We start from the raw sequence: 16,890 nt of genomic DNA on the forward strand, positions 1-16,890 counted from the left end.
GTAACAATAACAGTAACAACAATACTAAATGGCCCCTGAGACCGAGTTAGATTAACACATTGATATCTGCCAGCAGACTCAAGTGTGACAGTTAAAGTGTTCTAAAATATGATAAATATGAAAGTTTTAAACAGAGGTTGAACGCATGATGCAGATAACTTGGAGAGCGTGGCAACATGACATTGAGAACACCTTTGAGCGGACCCTATAGGTTGGTTAGCACACTGACTGCAACTATGGACGGTACAAGTACTTGGGTTTCACCGCACAATGACACAGAAACACAAGCAAACGGAACCATTTAGGAATTGAAATATGCATTTTTAAATTTACTGCGTAAGTTACTGTTTAGCGATCGGCAGAAAGCAGTTGCTGAAAAAAGCCTTCAGATCCGAATTTAAACGCTAAAGAATTTTACCCGTCTCTTTGCACTAGTGAACTATATAAGTGAATATGATTTTGTAAAAATATAAAAGAAAATTCCTTTAAGAAAGCGAAACAAAAATGTGCAATAACCATTTTTGCCTTTTTAAAAATAATCTTTTCCCCCGATGCACTGGTGAAGTCTGTATAATAAATAGAGTCTTTAACCCTTTGTTGTAAATTGTAATAAGCTGACTAAGGGATAGGTTGACATTTGCTGTTTCCTGCCGTCTCCTTCCACTAACCGACTGTCTCCGTCTCTCCCCTTACAACCCTTTCCAATTAGCCCTTTTTGTTGGCATGCATTCTCACTCATATCTTCCTCACTACTCAGTCAAGCCAGTCTCCTTCCCGGACCAGTCATTCTAATCTGCCTTTCCTCCTTGCTGTCAAGTTTAACCTGTCCCTCTGCATTAGCACTAAGTACTGAATGAAGCATCTTCACTCCCTTGGCGCTCAGGTTACCTTGCCCACTCCCTTACCTCCAAACTGCTCAAACGTGGCTCTCTTTCTCATGATCTACTTCTTTACCCAAAATTTACTACACTGTAAAAAGTAATTAATTGTATAGAATACTTTGAGATGAAAGAAATTGCATAAATCCAAGTACAATTGCTAGTACTGTGGTAGTCTAGTGGTCTATGCCTTTCCTTTGCCAGTTCTTTCTTCTTGCTACCTAGACTAACCTGTGTCCCATCAATTCTCCTTTTTTTGCCATTTAATGAAATATGTCTGCTCTCTTGCCACTCAGTCAAACTTTCAATTGCACTTATGATTTAATTTAACCTATTCCCTTCCCTTTCCCTTCAGTCTAACCTTCTTCCTTTGCTGCCAGATTAACCTTTGACCTTGTCCTGATCAGCCAGTCTAATCTGTGCTTGCTCTGCTGTCACATAGCCTAAGTTGTTATTCCTTCACCAACTAATCCAAATTGTCCTTCTCTCTTCAGGCTGTGACATGTGTGCTGACAACCGGAATGGTGAGTGCCCAATGCATGGGCCACTCCACTCACTGCGTCGCCTCGTGGGGACAAGCAGCAGTGCAGCCACAGCCCCACCTGATGTGCCATGTGGGCTGCGTGAGCTGCCTCGGGAGGTGTGCTTGTGTACGAGCACTGTGCCAGGCCTGGGCTATGGCATCTGTGCAGCACAACGCATCCCACAGGGGACCTGGCTTGGACCTTACCAGGGAGTTGCCATCTCCAGGGAAAAGGTGCAGGTTGGAGCTCTCAGGAACAGTCGTCACCTCTGGGAGGTAAGAAGCAACTGACCTTAAATCACTTGAACATCAATATGTTCTGTTCCACTCATGACATTGATTTGTGATGAAAATGTTACATAAAGGCGACAACATGGCCAGTGATGCTATAGGATAAGATGTTATTTTATTTGATAAAAGCTGTTTGCATGAAATATTTTCCTTTTTCAGTAACTTGACATTACATTCTTATTGTTATCTAAAAACAAAGAATGTGCAGGGTTACGGGGGAGAAGGTGGGAGAATGGCACTAAGTGAATTGGTCATTCAGTGAGCAGGCGCAGATATGATGGACCAAATGGCCTCTTTCTGTGCTGTAACACTTATGTGATTCTGTGATACTAGAACAATTTTTCATTACAGCCTATTTTGAAGAGAATGTTCAAGTCACATCACACAACAGTCAAACAAATGGAAGTCATACTGTCCCCAGCTATCTTGGAACCAAATTACTAAATAGTACAGTATACAGTTAAACTCATCTTTTTAACTCCTCTTTAACTCTTTCAAGATTTAACACATCAGTCTACTTGTGAAAAGGGCCTTCACAATACAAGTTTTGTATCTCTACATGAGACTGAGCAGATAGCTCGCCAGAAATGAGTTCTGGTCATTTAGGAACAATTCATCATATACTGTGATTGGCTGTGCCGTTTTCTACTTTCTATGATTGCTGTATACTTTGTACTTAAAAAGAGTAATGTGTATTTTAGTAGCTGTTTGAAAGAATTTTTGATGTTACTTTATCACTTGCAATCATTACTGTTGAAATGTAATTTTTCTTTTCATTATTATTGTCCATACATAAATGGGGCACTGCAAAAAATGTTGATATTTTCACATATGTGGTTGCTGCGATTGGCACTGGCTCTGACATATAAACCTGTAACATAAGGTCTTGGAACTATAGAATCATACAGCAAGTTGAATCTGCAATAAATAGTAGCCCAGGTTTGCTTTTAAAAAAGGACGATTGAATGAAGGATGATGTTATTGACCCTCAAATCGGCTAGCAGCTTGTAGTGAAGAAAAAATGCTCCATGAATTGTGAATCACCAAAGTTTCCAGCTGATTTGTGCTGCTCGCTGTTTGCCTTGTGAAAATGAAATTTCACCCTTAACCTCCCCATGATTTTCATGAAGTGGCAGTATTTGCACATTAAATGCCCAGAAAGTTAAATCTGGCAATTATCAGTATAAGCAACCTTTTAATGATATGATAAGTATTAATGACTGGCAATCAACCCTCTTGGCTAGAAAATAAACAATCACAAGTGTGGAGTCTAACTCCTTCAAGTTATGAAATAGCTTAGGAGATTTTAAAAACATCAAATTTTAAATTAACTTTTATTTATTTTTATTTCTTTTTTTCTCTCTCTCAATTCAATCTTTCCTTCCCTCTCTTTATTTCTTTCTCTGCCTGATTTGACATTGAATTAGCCACTCTAATACACCTTTCTTCTCAGCCCTTGCTTTCTTTATTTCTCAATCCTTTAATCTCTTTCGGTAAGGTGATAGCTTGTCTGTTCTGTTCTTCATCAAGGTACCAGTTACCCTGTTGCCCTTGCTGCATTATTATCAGCTTGCACTTCCAGCAACTTGTGGGCAAAAGAATTTAAAAGCTTCATGTGTAATTGTTAGTCTAACCAATGGGATATGTCATAGTATGCTCCACTCCTTCAAAATCTGGCTCATTGTGCTTCCTGGAAATATAGTTGTCACCCTTTGCTATCATGACAGAGGCTCAACTTATTCCTTACTAGGAAGTGGTGCTACCCCAATAGCTCTCCTATTGATATTATATTTGGAACAATACTCAGAAAAATATTACTTATATTATAGGTGAAAAATTAGCAAGTCAAACTTTATTTTGATTCTTGACAAAGACTGTTTTGAATTAAGTTTATTGGGTTAATAGATTAACTAAAAGGGTGTTCGTTCAAGAACTGTTATTTTGCTGAAAAGGATAGGTTTTTTGTTGAAGCTTTTTGCCTTACACTAATCAGGACAATTTGTATGAAAATACCAATGTCAGGGAAAACAATGTATTTATACTGCCTCAGAATGACGCTGATTGATTGGCAAGTGGACTCTGATTGGTGGAGGTGTTGCTATGGGAAATGAACCAGTTGATTGGTCCATCTGCCAATCAGGATCCACTTGCCAACCAATCGGCACTCTCTTCTCATACAGTATAAATATATTGTTTCTCCTGTCATTAGCATTTTCTTGCAAATTGTCCTGATGAGTGCAAGACAAAAAGGTTTGACAAAAAAATCTTTTTTTATCAGCAATACTCAAGTTCTGTAGTACCAGACAACTAACTGTTATTTTCTGAGTATAGCTTTGATTCCAAAGAAGAAAACCTTTAATCTTCACTGGAAATGTTTTATGATCCAGGTATTTAAAATATTTGGATGATATAGATATAAGCAACGTATTTAACCTAGTCTGTTATTGAAGAACTGGGGCCATAGGACGCATAGTTTCAAAGTTATAAGCTTCAAACAAGACTAGAGATGTTGGAAGAGCTTTTTTCTCAGACAGTAAGTGGAATTTTTTAAAGTGTCTTTATCTGAGTCATTTGCCAGGATAATTTACAATTATATCCATTTTCTTGAGAACTTCAAGTATGCCAATTTGAAATCTATGCAAAATTGACCAGGGCGGTTTCATTGATGCTTCCTCATAATTTTCTCCAAAGTGAGATAGAATTTATGATATTATACATATGATACACTTTATACGGTCTGTCCAAGTACTGGGTGAAGCAGGTTGAATGTTTTTTTTTGCTCCATGCTCTGTCATGCCCTTAATGCTCAATTATGCTTAATGCTGTGATTATATAGTTGCAAAGTCAGAAATGTTTTATCGCTGTTCAGTTTTCAGGGCTGCTCTTTATTTGCTACGTTAAAGTTTGCACTTCTAGCATTTTTGAACTAATTACAATTCATAATAATGAAGTTGTAGAGTAGAATACTTTTACAATTTTTATAATTTTCTTTGTTCTTTCATGGGACGTGGGCTTCACTGGCAAGGCCAGCATTTGTTGCCCATACCTAATTATTGAGAAGATGATGGTGAGTCACATTCTTGAACACAGTGGTCCATCTGGTGCAGACACACCCATACTGCTGCTGGGAAGGGAGTTGCAGGATTTTGATCTCGCAACAGTGAAAGAATGGCGATATTACTCCAAGTCAGGATGGTGCATGACTTGGAGGAGAACTTGCAAGTGGTTGTGTTCCCATGCCTCTGCAGCCCTTGTCCTTCTGGGTGGTAAAGGTCATAGGTTTCAAAGATGTTGCCAAAGGAGCCTTGGTGAATTTCTGTAGCGCATCTTGCTGTTGGTACACACTGCTGCCACTGCGCTTCAGTGGTGGAGGGAGTGAATGTTTAAAGGTGGTGTCAATCAATCAACACCATCCTGGATGGTGTTGAGCCTCTTGAGTGTTGTTGGAGCACACTCATCCAGGCAAAAGGAGAGTATTCCATCGCACTCCTGAATTGTGCCTTGTAGATGATGGACAGGCTTTGAGGAGTCAGGAGATGAGTTACACATCTCAGAGCTCCCAGCCTGAGACCTGTTCTTGAGGCCACAGTACTTATGCCACTGGCCCAATTCAGTTTCTAATCAATGGTAACCCCGCATGATATTGATAATGGGGGATTTAATGATGGTAATGATATTGAATGTCAAGGGGTGATGATTAGACACTCTGTTGTTGGAATGTTCATTTCTGGCACTTATGTAGCATGAGTATTACTTGCTACATCTAAGCCCAAGTATGAATGTTGTCTGGGTCTTGCTGCATATTGGCATTGACTGCTTCAGTAACTGAGGAATTGCGAATGGTGCTGAACATTGTGCAATCATCAACAAACATCTCCACTACTGACCTGAGGATGGAAGGAAGATCATTGATGAAAAAGCTGAAGATGGCTGAGTCTGGGACACCACCCTGAGGAACTCCTGCAGTGATGTCTTGGGGCTGAGAAGACTGACCTCCAACAACCACAACTATCTTCCTTTGTGCTAGGTATGAGTCCAACCAGAGGAGAGCTTTCCCCTTGATTCCCATTGGCTTCAATTTTGCTAGGGCTCCTTGATACCACACACAGTCAAGTGCTGCCTTGATGTCAAGGGCAATCACTGTCACCTCACCTCTGGAGTTCAGCTCTTTTGTCTATGTTTAGACCAAGGCTGTAATGAGGCCAGGACCTGAATTGCCCAGGCTGAGCCCAAACTGAGTGTCATTGAGCAAGTCAGTGCTCTGTAAGTGCTACTTGATAGCATTGTCAACGACACCTTGCATCATTTCACAGATGATCGAGAGAAGGCTGATGCATTGGTAATTGGCCAGGTTAAATTTGACTTGCTTTATGTGAAAGGGTCATTCCTTGGCAATTTTCTACATTTTCGGGTAGATGCCAGTGTTGTAACTGTACTGAAACACTTTGGCTACAGGCGAGGTTGGTTCTGGAGCACATGTCTTCAACACTATTGTCGGAATGCTGTTAAGGCCCATAGCCTTTGCAGAATCTGATGTCAATATAAGTCAGTTCTGGAGCATTTGTAACAAGATGCAGTATAAAGCTTCTTTGCTTTGCCGCAGTGATGGGGAAGATTGCTTATAGATTCTATTTCAACAAAGTTGTAAACATTCTAGAATGCATTAATACTTTTACTAAAAAGTATCAGAGAAAATTCCTGAGCTAAGTTCACAGTCTGAGCACAAAATAGCCAGAGGAGATATTTTTCCAATGTTCTTAACCCCTCAGAGTGCATCGATATATTTCATTCCATTTTCTATACCGATCATTCCCGCAGGAGTCTCTCTCTGAGTCAGACTGACAAACTTAGTATCAACTTGTGGCAAATTAAATGCAATTGGTTCTGTCCACTTGTGTCCATTGCAAATTAGATTGAGACTGCTCAAAGTCATTTTACTTACAGCTTACAGTTAAGAGATGGTTAGTTTTCCTGTCTGAGCTTTGTGGTGCCTAGTCTTCATACCTACTGCTTACATTTCTCACAGCTAATAGTATGGTCTTTAATAAAATTCCTTAACAAAAAGATAAATTAATTAACATTTATAACATTTTAGGAAATTAATCCCAAGAACAACCATCATTCTACAAATAGGCACACTCTTGGGGGACTCAAAATTGCAGTTGTGTTATCTGTTATAATACTGTTTTCTATTTTCAGACATTTGCAAAACATAAATCAAAGATTGTTACAGGGAAAAAATCAAAAAAACTTGCAGGTCCAAAGCCCACAGACTTGTGAGAATTTCTTTGTGGCAACAATTCACTGCTTTAGCAAATGTCATAACACTTCAAACATATTTGAGTTTTTTTTCAATACTTGAATAATATTTCATTTGGTTCTCAGTGACTTGTCTCAGTTTGGTGATAAGTGACAGCATGTACAACCTGCTGGACATTTTGTTCCTCTCTGTTGAAAGCTGAAAATGCACTATACAAATGCAAGCTTGTTTTTATCATGTTTCTTAGAAACGTCATAATGAATTATTTTGAAATACAGTTGCTGGTGCTCTGCAAGCAAACACGGCATTCAATATACACTCTGCAGTTTTCACAAAGAGCAATGAGATAGATTACCAATTTATTTGTTTTGGTCATGTTGGTTGAGATATAGTGCTTTCCAGGAAACCAAGAGATCTCATTGTTGTTTTTTTAAATAGTGCAATGGCATCTTTCACACCAGAAGTAGGCAGACAGGATAATGTCTCATTCAGTGCAAAAACATTTCTACCAATGCCACTCACTTAGAACCACACTGAAGTATTAGTCTAGAGTCAGGCTTGATCCTATAGATGAACTTAAAGGCAAAAATGCAGCTGGTAAAAAAAGCTGAAGAAGTCAGAGAGGAAATAATGGAGGTTTTGACTATAAATTTTTCAACCCTCAGAACAGCAAATTCTGCTGGAGCGTTTCCAATATAACACTTCTGTTCAAGAAGGGAGAGAAGGATGAACTTGCTAATTATAAGCTAGTTAGTCTACAGTCAGCTGTGAGCAATATTTTTAGAGTTGATTTTAACTCCTGGTGGGAATCTTGGGAGTTTCATTTGGAGACGTGACAGATTTAAACTCTGGGCCTCATTTGAACTTTGCTGGTCAACCTGTTTTGGCAGGAAGTGGTAGAAACATAAAAAATAGGAGCAGGAGTAGGCCATTTGGCCCTGCGAGCCTGCTCTGCCATTCATCATGATCATGGCTGATCATCCAACTCAATAACCTGCTCTCGCTTTCTCCCCAAATCCTTTGATCCCTTTCGACCCAAGAGCTATATCAAACTCCTTCTTAAAAACATACAATATTTTGGCCTCAACTAATTTCTGTGGTAGCGAATTCCACAGGCTCACCACTCTCTGGGTGAAAAAATTTCTCCTCATCTCAGTCCTAAATTGTCTACCCCATATCCTCAGACTGTGACCCCTGGTTCTGGACTCCCCCACCATTGGGAACATCCTTCCTGCATCTACCCTGTCAAGTCCTGTTAGAATTGTATAGGTATCTATGAGATTCCCCTCTCATTCTTCTGAACTCCAGCGAATATAATCCTAACCAACTCAATCTCCCCTCAAATGTTAGTCCCGCCATCTCAGGAATCAGTCGGGTAACATTGAGGGTTCAAAGTGAGCTGATGTCCTGTGAACTAGATTCTCTCGCAACATGTTTGAAATAAAATAATCCTGGAATTTTGAAGCTTTTATTATGAATTCAGCATCTCTCCACAAAAAAATCTGGAAATTGTCACATCATAAATGCAGCAGAGATTTGACTGAAACCCTTCAGTCTTGGCTGAACAGTTTATAAGTTTCAGGCCAAGACCAGTGAGGCATGAAGTAACTCCATGGGACCCAGATCTTTCTCTCATATTTTAACCTCAAATCAAATTGCAAATTAAAACAAAATGTGTAAAATAAACCATCAGATTCCATCTGATCAGGTCACGATGACTGTGAATGAATTTTGAGATATTGGACTCTATAGCAAGAACATCCTTCCTCAGATAAGGAGACCAAAACTGCACACAATATTCAAGATGTGGTCTCACCAAGGCATGTATAAATGCATCAAGACATCCCTGCTCCTGTTCTCGAATCCTCTGGCTATGAAGGTCAACATACCATTTGCCTTCTTTACCGCCTACTGCACCTGCATGCTTACCTTCAGCGACTGGTGTACGAGGACACCCAGGTCTCGTTGCACATTCCCCTCTCTCAATTTATAGCCATTCAGATAATAACCTGCCTTCCTGTTTTTGCTACCTAAGTGGATAACCTCACATTTATCCACATTATACGGCATCTGCCATGCATTTGCCCACTCACTCAGCTTGTCCAAATCACACTGAAGCATCTCTGCATCCTCCTCACAGCTCACCCTCCCACCCAGCTTTGTGTCATCTGCAAATTTGGAGATATTACATTTAGTTCCCTCATCTAAATCATTAATATATATTGTGAATAGCTGGGGTCCCAGCACTGACCCCTGTGGTACCCCACTAGTCACTGCCTGCCATTTAGAAAAAGACCCGTTTATTCATACTCCTTGTTTCCTGTCTGCCAACCAGCTTTCTATCCATCTCAATAAACTACCCCCAATCCCATGCGCTTTAATTTTACATGCTAATCTCATATGTGGGACTCTGTCAAAAGCCTCCTGAAAGTCCAAATAAAGCACATCCACTGGCCACCCCCCCTCCCCCCTCATCAACTCTATTGGTTACATCCTTGAAAAATTCCAGTAGATTTGTCAAGCATGATTTCCCTTTCATAAATCCATGCTGACTCTGTCTGATTCTGCCACTGTTTTCCACGTTCTCAGCTATTAAATCTTTTACAATGGACTCTAAAATGTTCCCCACTACCGACGTCAGTCTGACTGGTCTAAAATTCGCTGTTTTCTCTCTTCTTCCCTTTTTAAATAGTGGGGTTACATTAGCTATCCTCCAATTTGTGGGAACTGTTCCAGAGTCTATAGAATCTTGGAAGATGACCACCAATGCAAACACTATTTCCAGGACCACCTCCTTAAGTACTCTGGGATGTAGATTATCAGGCCCTGGGGATTTACTGGCCTTCAATCCCATCAATTTCTCCAACACCATTTACCTACTAATACTGATTTATTTTAGTTCCTCCCTTTCACTAAACCCTGTGTTCCCCAGCATTTCTGGTATGTTATTACTGTCCTCCTTTGTGAAGACAGAACCAAAGTATGTATTTAGTTGGACAGCCATCTCTTTGTTCCGCATTATAAATTCCCCTGTTTCTGCCTGTAAGGCACCTACATTTGTCTTCACCAATCTTTTTCTTTTCACATACCTATAGAAATTTTTACAGTCAGTTTTTATGTTCCCCGCAAGCTTCTCTCAAACTCTATTTTCCCCTTATTAATCAATCCCTTGGTCCTCCTTTGCTGAATTCTAAATTGCTCCCAATCCTCAGTTTTTTTTTAGCCAATTTGTATGCCTCTTCCTTGGATCCAATACAACCTCTAATTTCTCTTGTAAGCCATGGTTTGGCCACCTTTCCTGTTTTATTTTTGCTCCAGACAGGAATAAACAATTGTTGCAGTTCACCCATGCGCTCTTTGAATGTTTGCCATTGCCTATCCAACGTCATCCCTTTAAGTAATGTTTCCCAATCCATCATAGCCACTCACGCCTCATACCATCGTAATTTTCTTTATTAAGATTCAGGACCCTAGTCTCAGAATCAACTACGTCACTCTCCATCTTGATGAAGAATTCTATCATATTATGGTCTCTCATCCCCAAGGGGCCTTGCACAACTAGATTGCCAAATATGCCTTTCTCATTACACAATACCCATTCTAGGATGGCCTGTTCTCAAGTTGGTTCCTCAACGTATTGGTCCAGAAAAACATCCCGTATACACTCCAGGAATTCCTCCTCTATGGTATTGTTACTAATTTAATTTTCTCAATCTATACGCAGATTATAGTCACCCATAATTACAGATATTCCTTTATTGCATGCGTCTCTAATTTCCTGTTTAATGCCATTCCCAACATTAGCACTACAGTTTGGGGTTCTACATACAACCCCCACTAACGTTTTTTGCCCCTTAATGTTTCTCAGCTCTACCCATACAGATTCCACATCGTCAGAGCTAATATCTTTCCTCACCATTGAGTTAATTTCCTCTTTAACCAGCAATGCAACTCCACCACTTTTTCCTTTTTGTCTGTCCTTCGCAAATACCCCTGCATGTTCAGTTCCATCCCTGGTCACCCTGCAGCTATGTCTCTGTAATCCCGACTGTATCACACCTGTTTACATCTATTTGCACGGTTAATTCATCACTTTATGATGAGTGCTCCTTGCGTTAAGGCACAAAGCCTTAAGGCTTGTCTTTTTAACATTACTTGTCCCATTCCCACTATTTTTCACTGAGGCCCTGTTTGATTCTTGCCCTTGATTTCTCTGCCTATCACTTTTCTTATTCCCCTTTCTGTCTTCTGTTCTTGTCCTTGATTCACCCTCCTCTGACTCCTTGCATAGGTTCCCATCCCCCTGCCATTTTAGTTTAACAACTTTCCAACCACTCTAGCAAATATTCGCCCTAGGACATCAGTTCCGGTCCTGCCCAGGTGTACCCCATCCAGTTTGTACTGGTCCCACTTCCCCCATAACCAGTCCCAATGTCCCAGGAATCTGAAACCCTCCCCCTCACACCATCTCTTCAGTCACGTATTCATCCGATATATCCTGTGATTTCTACTCTGACTAGCACGTGGCAGTGGTAGTAATCCTGAGATCACTACCTTTGAGGTTCTACTTTTCAACTTACTTCCTAACTCCCTATATTCTGCTTTTAGGACCTCATCCCTTTTTTTTACCTATGTCGTTTGTACCAATGTGTACCACAACCACTGTCTGTTCACCCTCCCCCTTCATAATGTAGGTATCCAGCAGATGGAGATTAGGTGGACCAAGATCCACCCTGGCATCAAGTTGATAGCAACAATGTAAGTCACAAGAGGGCGAGTGTTTGAGGTCTTGGAGATGGAATTAGTTGAGAACCTGGCACAGCAGAGACCTGTACATGTGCTCTTCCTGGTCTCACTAAAGAAGATTTTTTTCACTTACTTTCAATGACTTTGCTGGCTTATCAACAGTTTTACCTGGTGGGACATTCTCCCACTCAGGAGCAGGTTAAGGTGCTATTAAGATTCCATATATACCATGGGATCCTGATTTTTGTATATTAGCACTTAGCAAGACATGAGATAACTACGGAAACCAACATGGATATGATAAAGACAAGGCAAATTTGTCAAACTTAATAGAATTATTTTTAATGAATTGACTGATTCCATACATAAAGGATTTGCTGTAGCTCTACTATATGTGCATTTTCAAATGGCATTCAGTAAGTTGCCTCATGGAAGAGTTGAAGCAAACAAAAAAATCAGGTTTATTCCATAAAGAAAATTTAATAATGGATAGGAAACAAAGTGTTAGCATAAACGGGTGATAGGTAAGACAAGTAGAAATGTTATATTCCAGACGTAAGTTTTAGATATTGGGTTCAGGCATAGGACAAAATCATTAAATGTCCTAACAACACAAAAGTAGAACATTTGTCAAACAATGAAGAGGAATATAAAAAACTTTTAGGAGAATGTCGACAGATCAGCAGTTTGGGCAGAGAAGTGGCAGATACAATTTACAATGCACAAAGATACTACAAGGTTTGTCTTGGGAGGACAAACAAGGAATGAGAAAAAACACTTAATTGAGGTAATTTGATGGGTGTGATTGAACAGAAAAATCTAGGCTGTGAATACATAATTCCTTAAATGTGTGAATGCAGGTAATATATTTCCAGGTTTAAAACGTAGGAGATAAGAGCACAAGAACAAAGATGTAATGACACATTTGTACACTAATGTTTTAGCCATAATTAGAATATTGCATGCAATTTTGGGCATTCCTTTATAGATAAGACATCTTGTAAAAGGGAAAGGGATGTGTTGTAATTGCAGTGTACAGCATCTTTACATAAACATAATGGTCAAATGCCGCTCTGTAGCATTATTTGCATTGTCCAATGTATTCCTCAAAGCAAAAATGAAACCTAGGAAACCAGGTATTTGTGTGTCACATGCTGTTATTGTTTGTATATGATTTTAAAAATATTATATCCTGGATATTCTTTCTGAATTTTGGCCTGATCACTTAATTGCTGATGGCCTTTCTTTACATCACAACCTTTTCATCTCTGGCTGAAATACATTGTACTAAGTGCTCTTGTACTTCCCTATATATTAACTGTGTTGACCTGGAAACTCATGGTAAATTTTCTTGCTCTAATTCATTCTCTATTCAAACCTCAAAACTCCTTATCATGTTAAGTCCTTCCCTCTTTCTACAATCTTCAGTCTTTTGAGCTCCAATCTCAGTGTTATTTAATCACTGTTTCATGACTTATTTTGCTTTTGCTCTTATATTCTTTTCAACCTTGTTGAAGCCTGGACTATGGACCCTTCAGTTTGATTTCTCAATGAAAAAATGTGAGATTAAAATCATGCTGGCAAACATCGTGGTGTTCCTGAGACTAAAGTCATGTTTTAAAATTTATTTCTATGTATTATTTGTTCAAATTGCATTTTATACATGTAAGAGAGATCCTTATAAGTATAAATATTATTATTGTAGCCTCCAATTGTATTTCTGACTTCTTGTGATTCTGATTGAAACATTTATGATCAGTAGAGGAGCGATGAAGGAATTTTTTGGTTCCTATAGGATTGCAGTAATAAGTAATAATGTACATGATTGTACTGATAAAAGGTGTGAAAAGAATATGGTCAATAGGAGGGCACCTCTTTTGCACAGGGCAAATAGATATAAGCAGGAACTGGACACATCACTGATAATCCACCTATCCCTGAAGGCTAGACATTCTAGTGACTGCAATTTACCCAACCCTAGCTTTGACCTTTCCAGCCCATTATGAGGTGGGAAATCATTAAAACATTAAAAGGGAATCCCTTTTCTTGAGGGGCTATCCAGACCAATACCCTCTATTGGACACCAGAGTGCGAGGCCATATGTGCTCATCTGGAGGCTGGTATTCCTCAGCTTGTTCCTTGGACAAATCACCACAGATAAAGTGGGTCAAGACAAATTGGAAATAGTGCCAACACAGCCCAATTGGTCCTCTGTTTCTGAGGGTTATGATGAGAGACCAGCAGAGATTCTAAGGAATTTGGGCTCCGAGTCACCCTATCAAGATGACAAGCATAGCTCACAGTCAGTGCTACATTTTTTATCTCCCATCCTAGCAGCTATGGAATGAGCCTTTGGCTTAGTTATATCATTCCCAGCACTGCGTCAGGAGGTGATGGGTTTGAAACCCACTTAGAGCAGCACCAATTAGTGGAGACTAAAATATGTTCTCGAAATCCTGGTTGACATCTAGTGGGGCATGCATATCCAAATGGAGATAGACCGCACAGTTAATGGTAGTAATCCAACCTCTGAGGCAGAAGAGTTGGATTTGAGGCCCTACTCCAGCCAGCTCCTACAAATAGAGACCAGAGCACTGACTCTGAATTCAGATTGACATCCAACTTGCGTCTCATTGGTGCAGGTGAGCCAGCCCTTGTAAAGGGTAGGTGGGGTTCTTTAACCTTGCTTTAAACTCACTTAAGAGAAGGCAACCCAAAAATGAAAACTGTGAGGAAGACAACAAGAAAGCGTTTAAGCTGCCCTTCTCTAATAATTGACTCAAAAATCTTGTGAGATGAGTTAGAACCTGATGTAGACCAGATATCAATGGATGAACAATATTTACTTTTAGTGTATTTTCTGTTTTCTAAATTTCTGAATATATTTTAGAATTTCCTAATTTTGATAATATTTATTACTGTTAAAAGTTGTATTTGTAAATAATATTGAGTTCAGTATATTTAAATATATTTATTATTCACATGAAAAGAGTACTACCGCATAGGTTTCATAATTTACCATGCCTTAGAATAATTTGCCATTACATTATTGTTCCTAATGTTTTTTATTAATACCTACAAAATAACCATGTATTTTTAACTGGTACACAAAGTTCAAAAGCATCAGGATTTATAGACAATCTAGGAGACTCCGTCAAAAGTTTGCATCTAACAGCTTTTTTTTGCAGCACACAAAATGCTTTAGTTTTCATCCATCGACTTTGAATAGACAGAAAATCTCTAGAAGCTATGCTTCTCTGAGGGTATCTTAAGGTATCACAAAGCTGCTTTATTGATTGAATTAAGATGCGGAGCTGATTGGAGAGAGGGGAGATCAGGGTTAGCCATTTAGTCTCAGTAACAGTTATCGCCAGCTAAATTTTTAATACGTTTTTAACTGAAAAATAAGGAGAAGAATGCAAGAGAAAAGCAATATAGTGTGTAATTCCAGAATATTGCATGGTATGACAGGTTCATTGGCTCATTCTATCCTCTCAGTTGAAAGATAATGAAGGCAAAAACCTTCAAATGATTCATAAGTTGTTATGAACTGATTGTAGATGCTTTCCTTTGAGATGGCTGAACTAAGCTTAGCTCAGTGACCCGCTTGTCTGTATTTATCTTTTGATGTTTAGATGTATCTGAGTTTATCAAAGATTTTAGAAAAAAATCTATTTTGATAATACAGAAATGTCGGCTCCATTCATTTATTTATTGATTCTGTCTTTCCAGCTTTTGACAAGTTGGGATCTTGCCTTGTTAAAATCTATCATATTTCCCATTTCATTTCAGCCGCAAATTTCTGATTACCATTTCCAAAGCTTCTAGTTAAAGTATTTCTTTATCTTTATTTCAGTACCTTCTACCATTTGATTACGCAATCGCGAGTTACTATTGCTGCATCCACTTGTACACATTTATTGATTGTTGCTGGCTGAAGGTGTTCTCTGCAGCCACTTCCTCCCTTCACTCCACGTCTATTGCTTTAGCGTCAGGCTCAAATTCCACAGTTATTCACGGACCAGGATTTTACGGCGTCGCTGTTGGGTGTCTCCCCCACAGTGGATGCGGCGAGCCATGTAAATCTCCATTCAGTTCAGCGGGACCATAATATCTCGCCGGGCGGGAGGGGCCATAAAGTCCTGGCCACTGTTGCATGCTGTAACATGTTCTGCTGCCCCCACCACAGCACCAATTGCTATCTCTCTCAGTGTAGCAGCCCCAACTGCCTCATCCCCTTCCCGTAGAGAATATCTTATCAAACCCAGGTAGAATTTATCTGGGCTTTGTTGGCCCCTTTCTTTTCCTTTCCTACTTCTGCATGCCCCTTGCTGTTTTGCACAGCAGTTTTCCAGTGACTCGCTATAGAATCATAGCCCTACCTGTGCCAACCTCCAGAACATTCATCTGCTTGCAAACAAAGCCCTGTCCGTCCATCATGTTACGGTGGCTGCATCATAGAAACTTCGGAACATGAGTAGGAATCCAATCCGCCAAGCTTGTTTTTGGGATATGGACTCCATACTAAATCCCAGAGTAAGAAACTTCAGGTTGAGGATTTACCTTATTGGCAAAAAAGACAATCACTAACTTAGAATGCAAGCTAACAAGTTTATTGAACAAAAAAGATTGAAACTTAACATTTCATTGGTCGAGGTACGGCAAGATACACAAGTTCAACATGTGTCAGTCTGTCTTTCCGGGGACATCAGGACTTCTAGGGTCTTTTCTTCTTGGTTCCTTTAACTTGGTTTCTTGACTCAAGACGTCTTTCGATATTTTAACTTGGTCAACTTAACTTTAACATATACACAAATTCCTTGCAGCGTTAAGACTTCAACTCTAGTTTCCCAGTTTACCTTAACTGCTAAAGCTTCTAATCCATCATAAGTGCTGGAGCTGCACTCTGTACAGCTGCCTGCTGCTGAGTATCTCTCCTTCTCTTGAAAACAGCTTCCTAGCAAAAACTGGCTTTCTCAAAATAACTAAGACTGTACTTTACTGATCCCTACAACTGGATTCTTAAGGCAATCCTAACCCTGTGACAATTACTTTAAGTGCTACTGCGTTTTTACAGCAACCCCGCAACCTTTAACAATTACCCACCAACTGGCAATGTCCTCTGCAAACGCTAACCCCTTAGCAAGTGCCTTACTCCTAATTTTTCCTCTCCTGTTAAATGCCTGTAGCAA

General features: G+C 39.6%; 1 protein-coding gene across 1 annotated transcript in view; it reads left to right on the plus strand.

Moving 5' to 3' along the window:
* prdm6 (PR domain containing 6) overlaps window positions 1–16,890 on the plus strand; it is a 296,418-nt gene that overhangs the window by 4,765 nt on the left and 274,763 nt on the right. The window contains exon 2 of the mRNA XM_041186944.1: window positions 1,373–1,677. Coding sequence (XP_041042878.1) covers window positions 1,373–1,677 — 305 coding nt within the window. The remainder of the gene's footprint in view (window positions 1–1,372; window positions 1,678–16,890) is intronic.

Source organism: Carcharodon carcharias, chromosome 4 (genome assembly GCF_017639515.1).
Source record: "Carcharodon carcharias isolate sCarCar2 chromosome 4, sCarCar2.pri, whole genome shotgun sequence".
NCBI lineage: Eukaryota > Metazoa > Chordata > Chondrichthyes > Lamniformes > Lamnidae > Carcharodon > Carcharodon carcharias.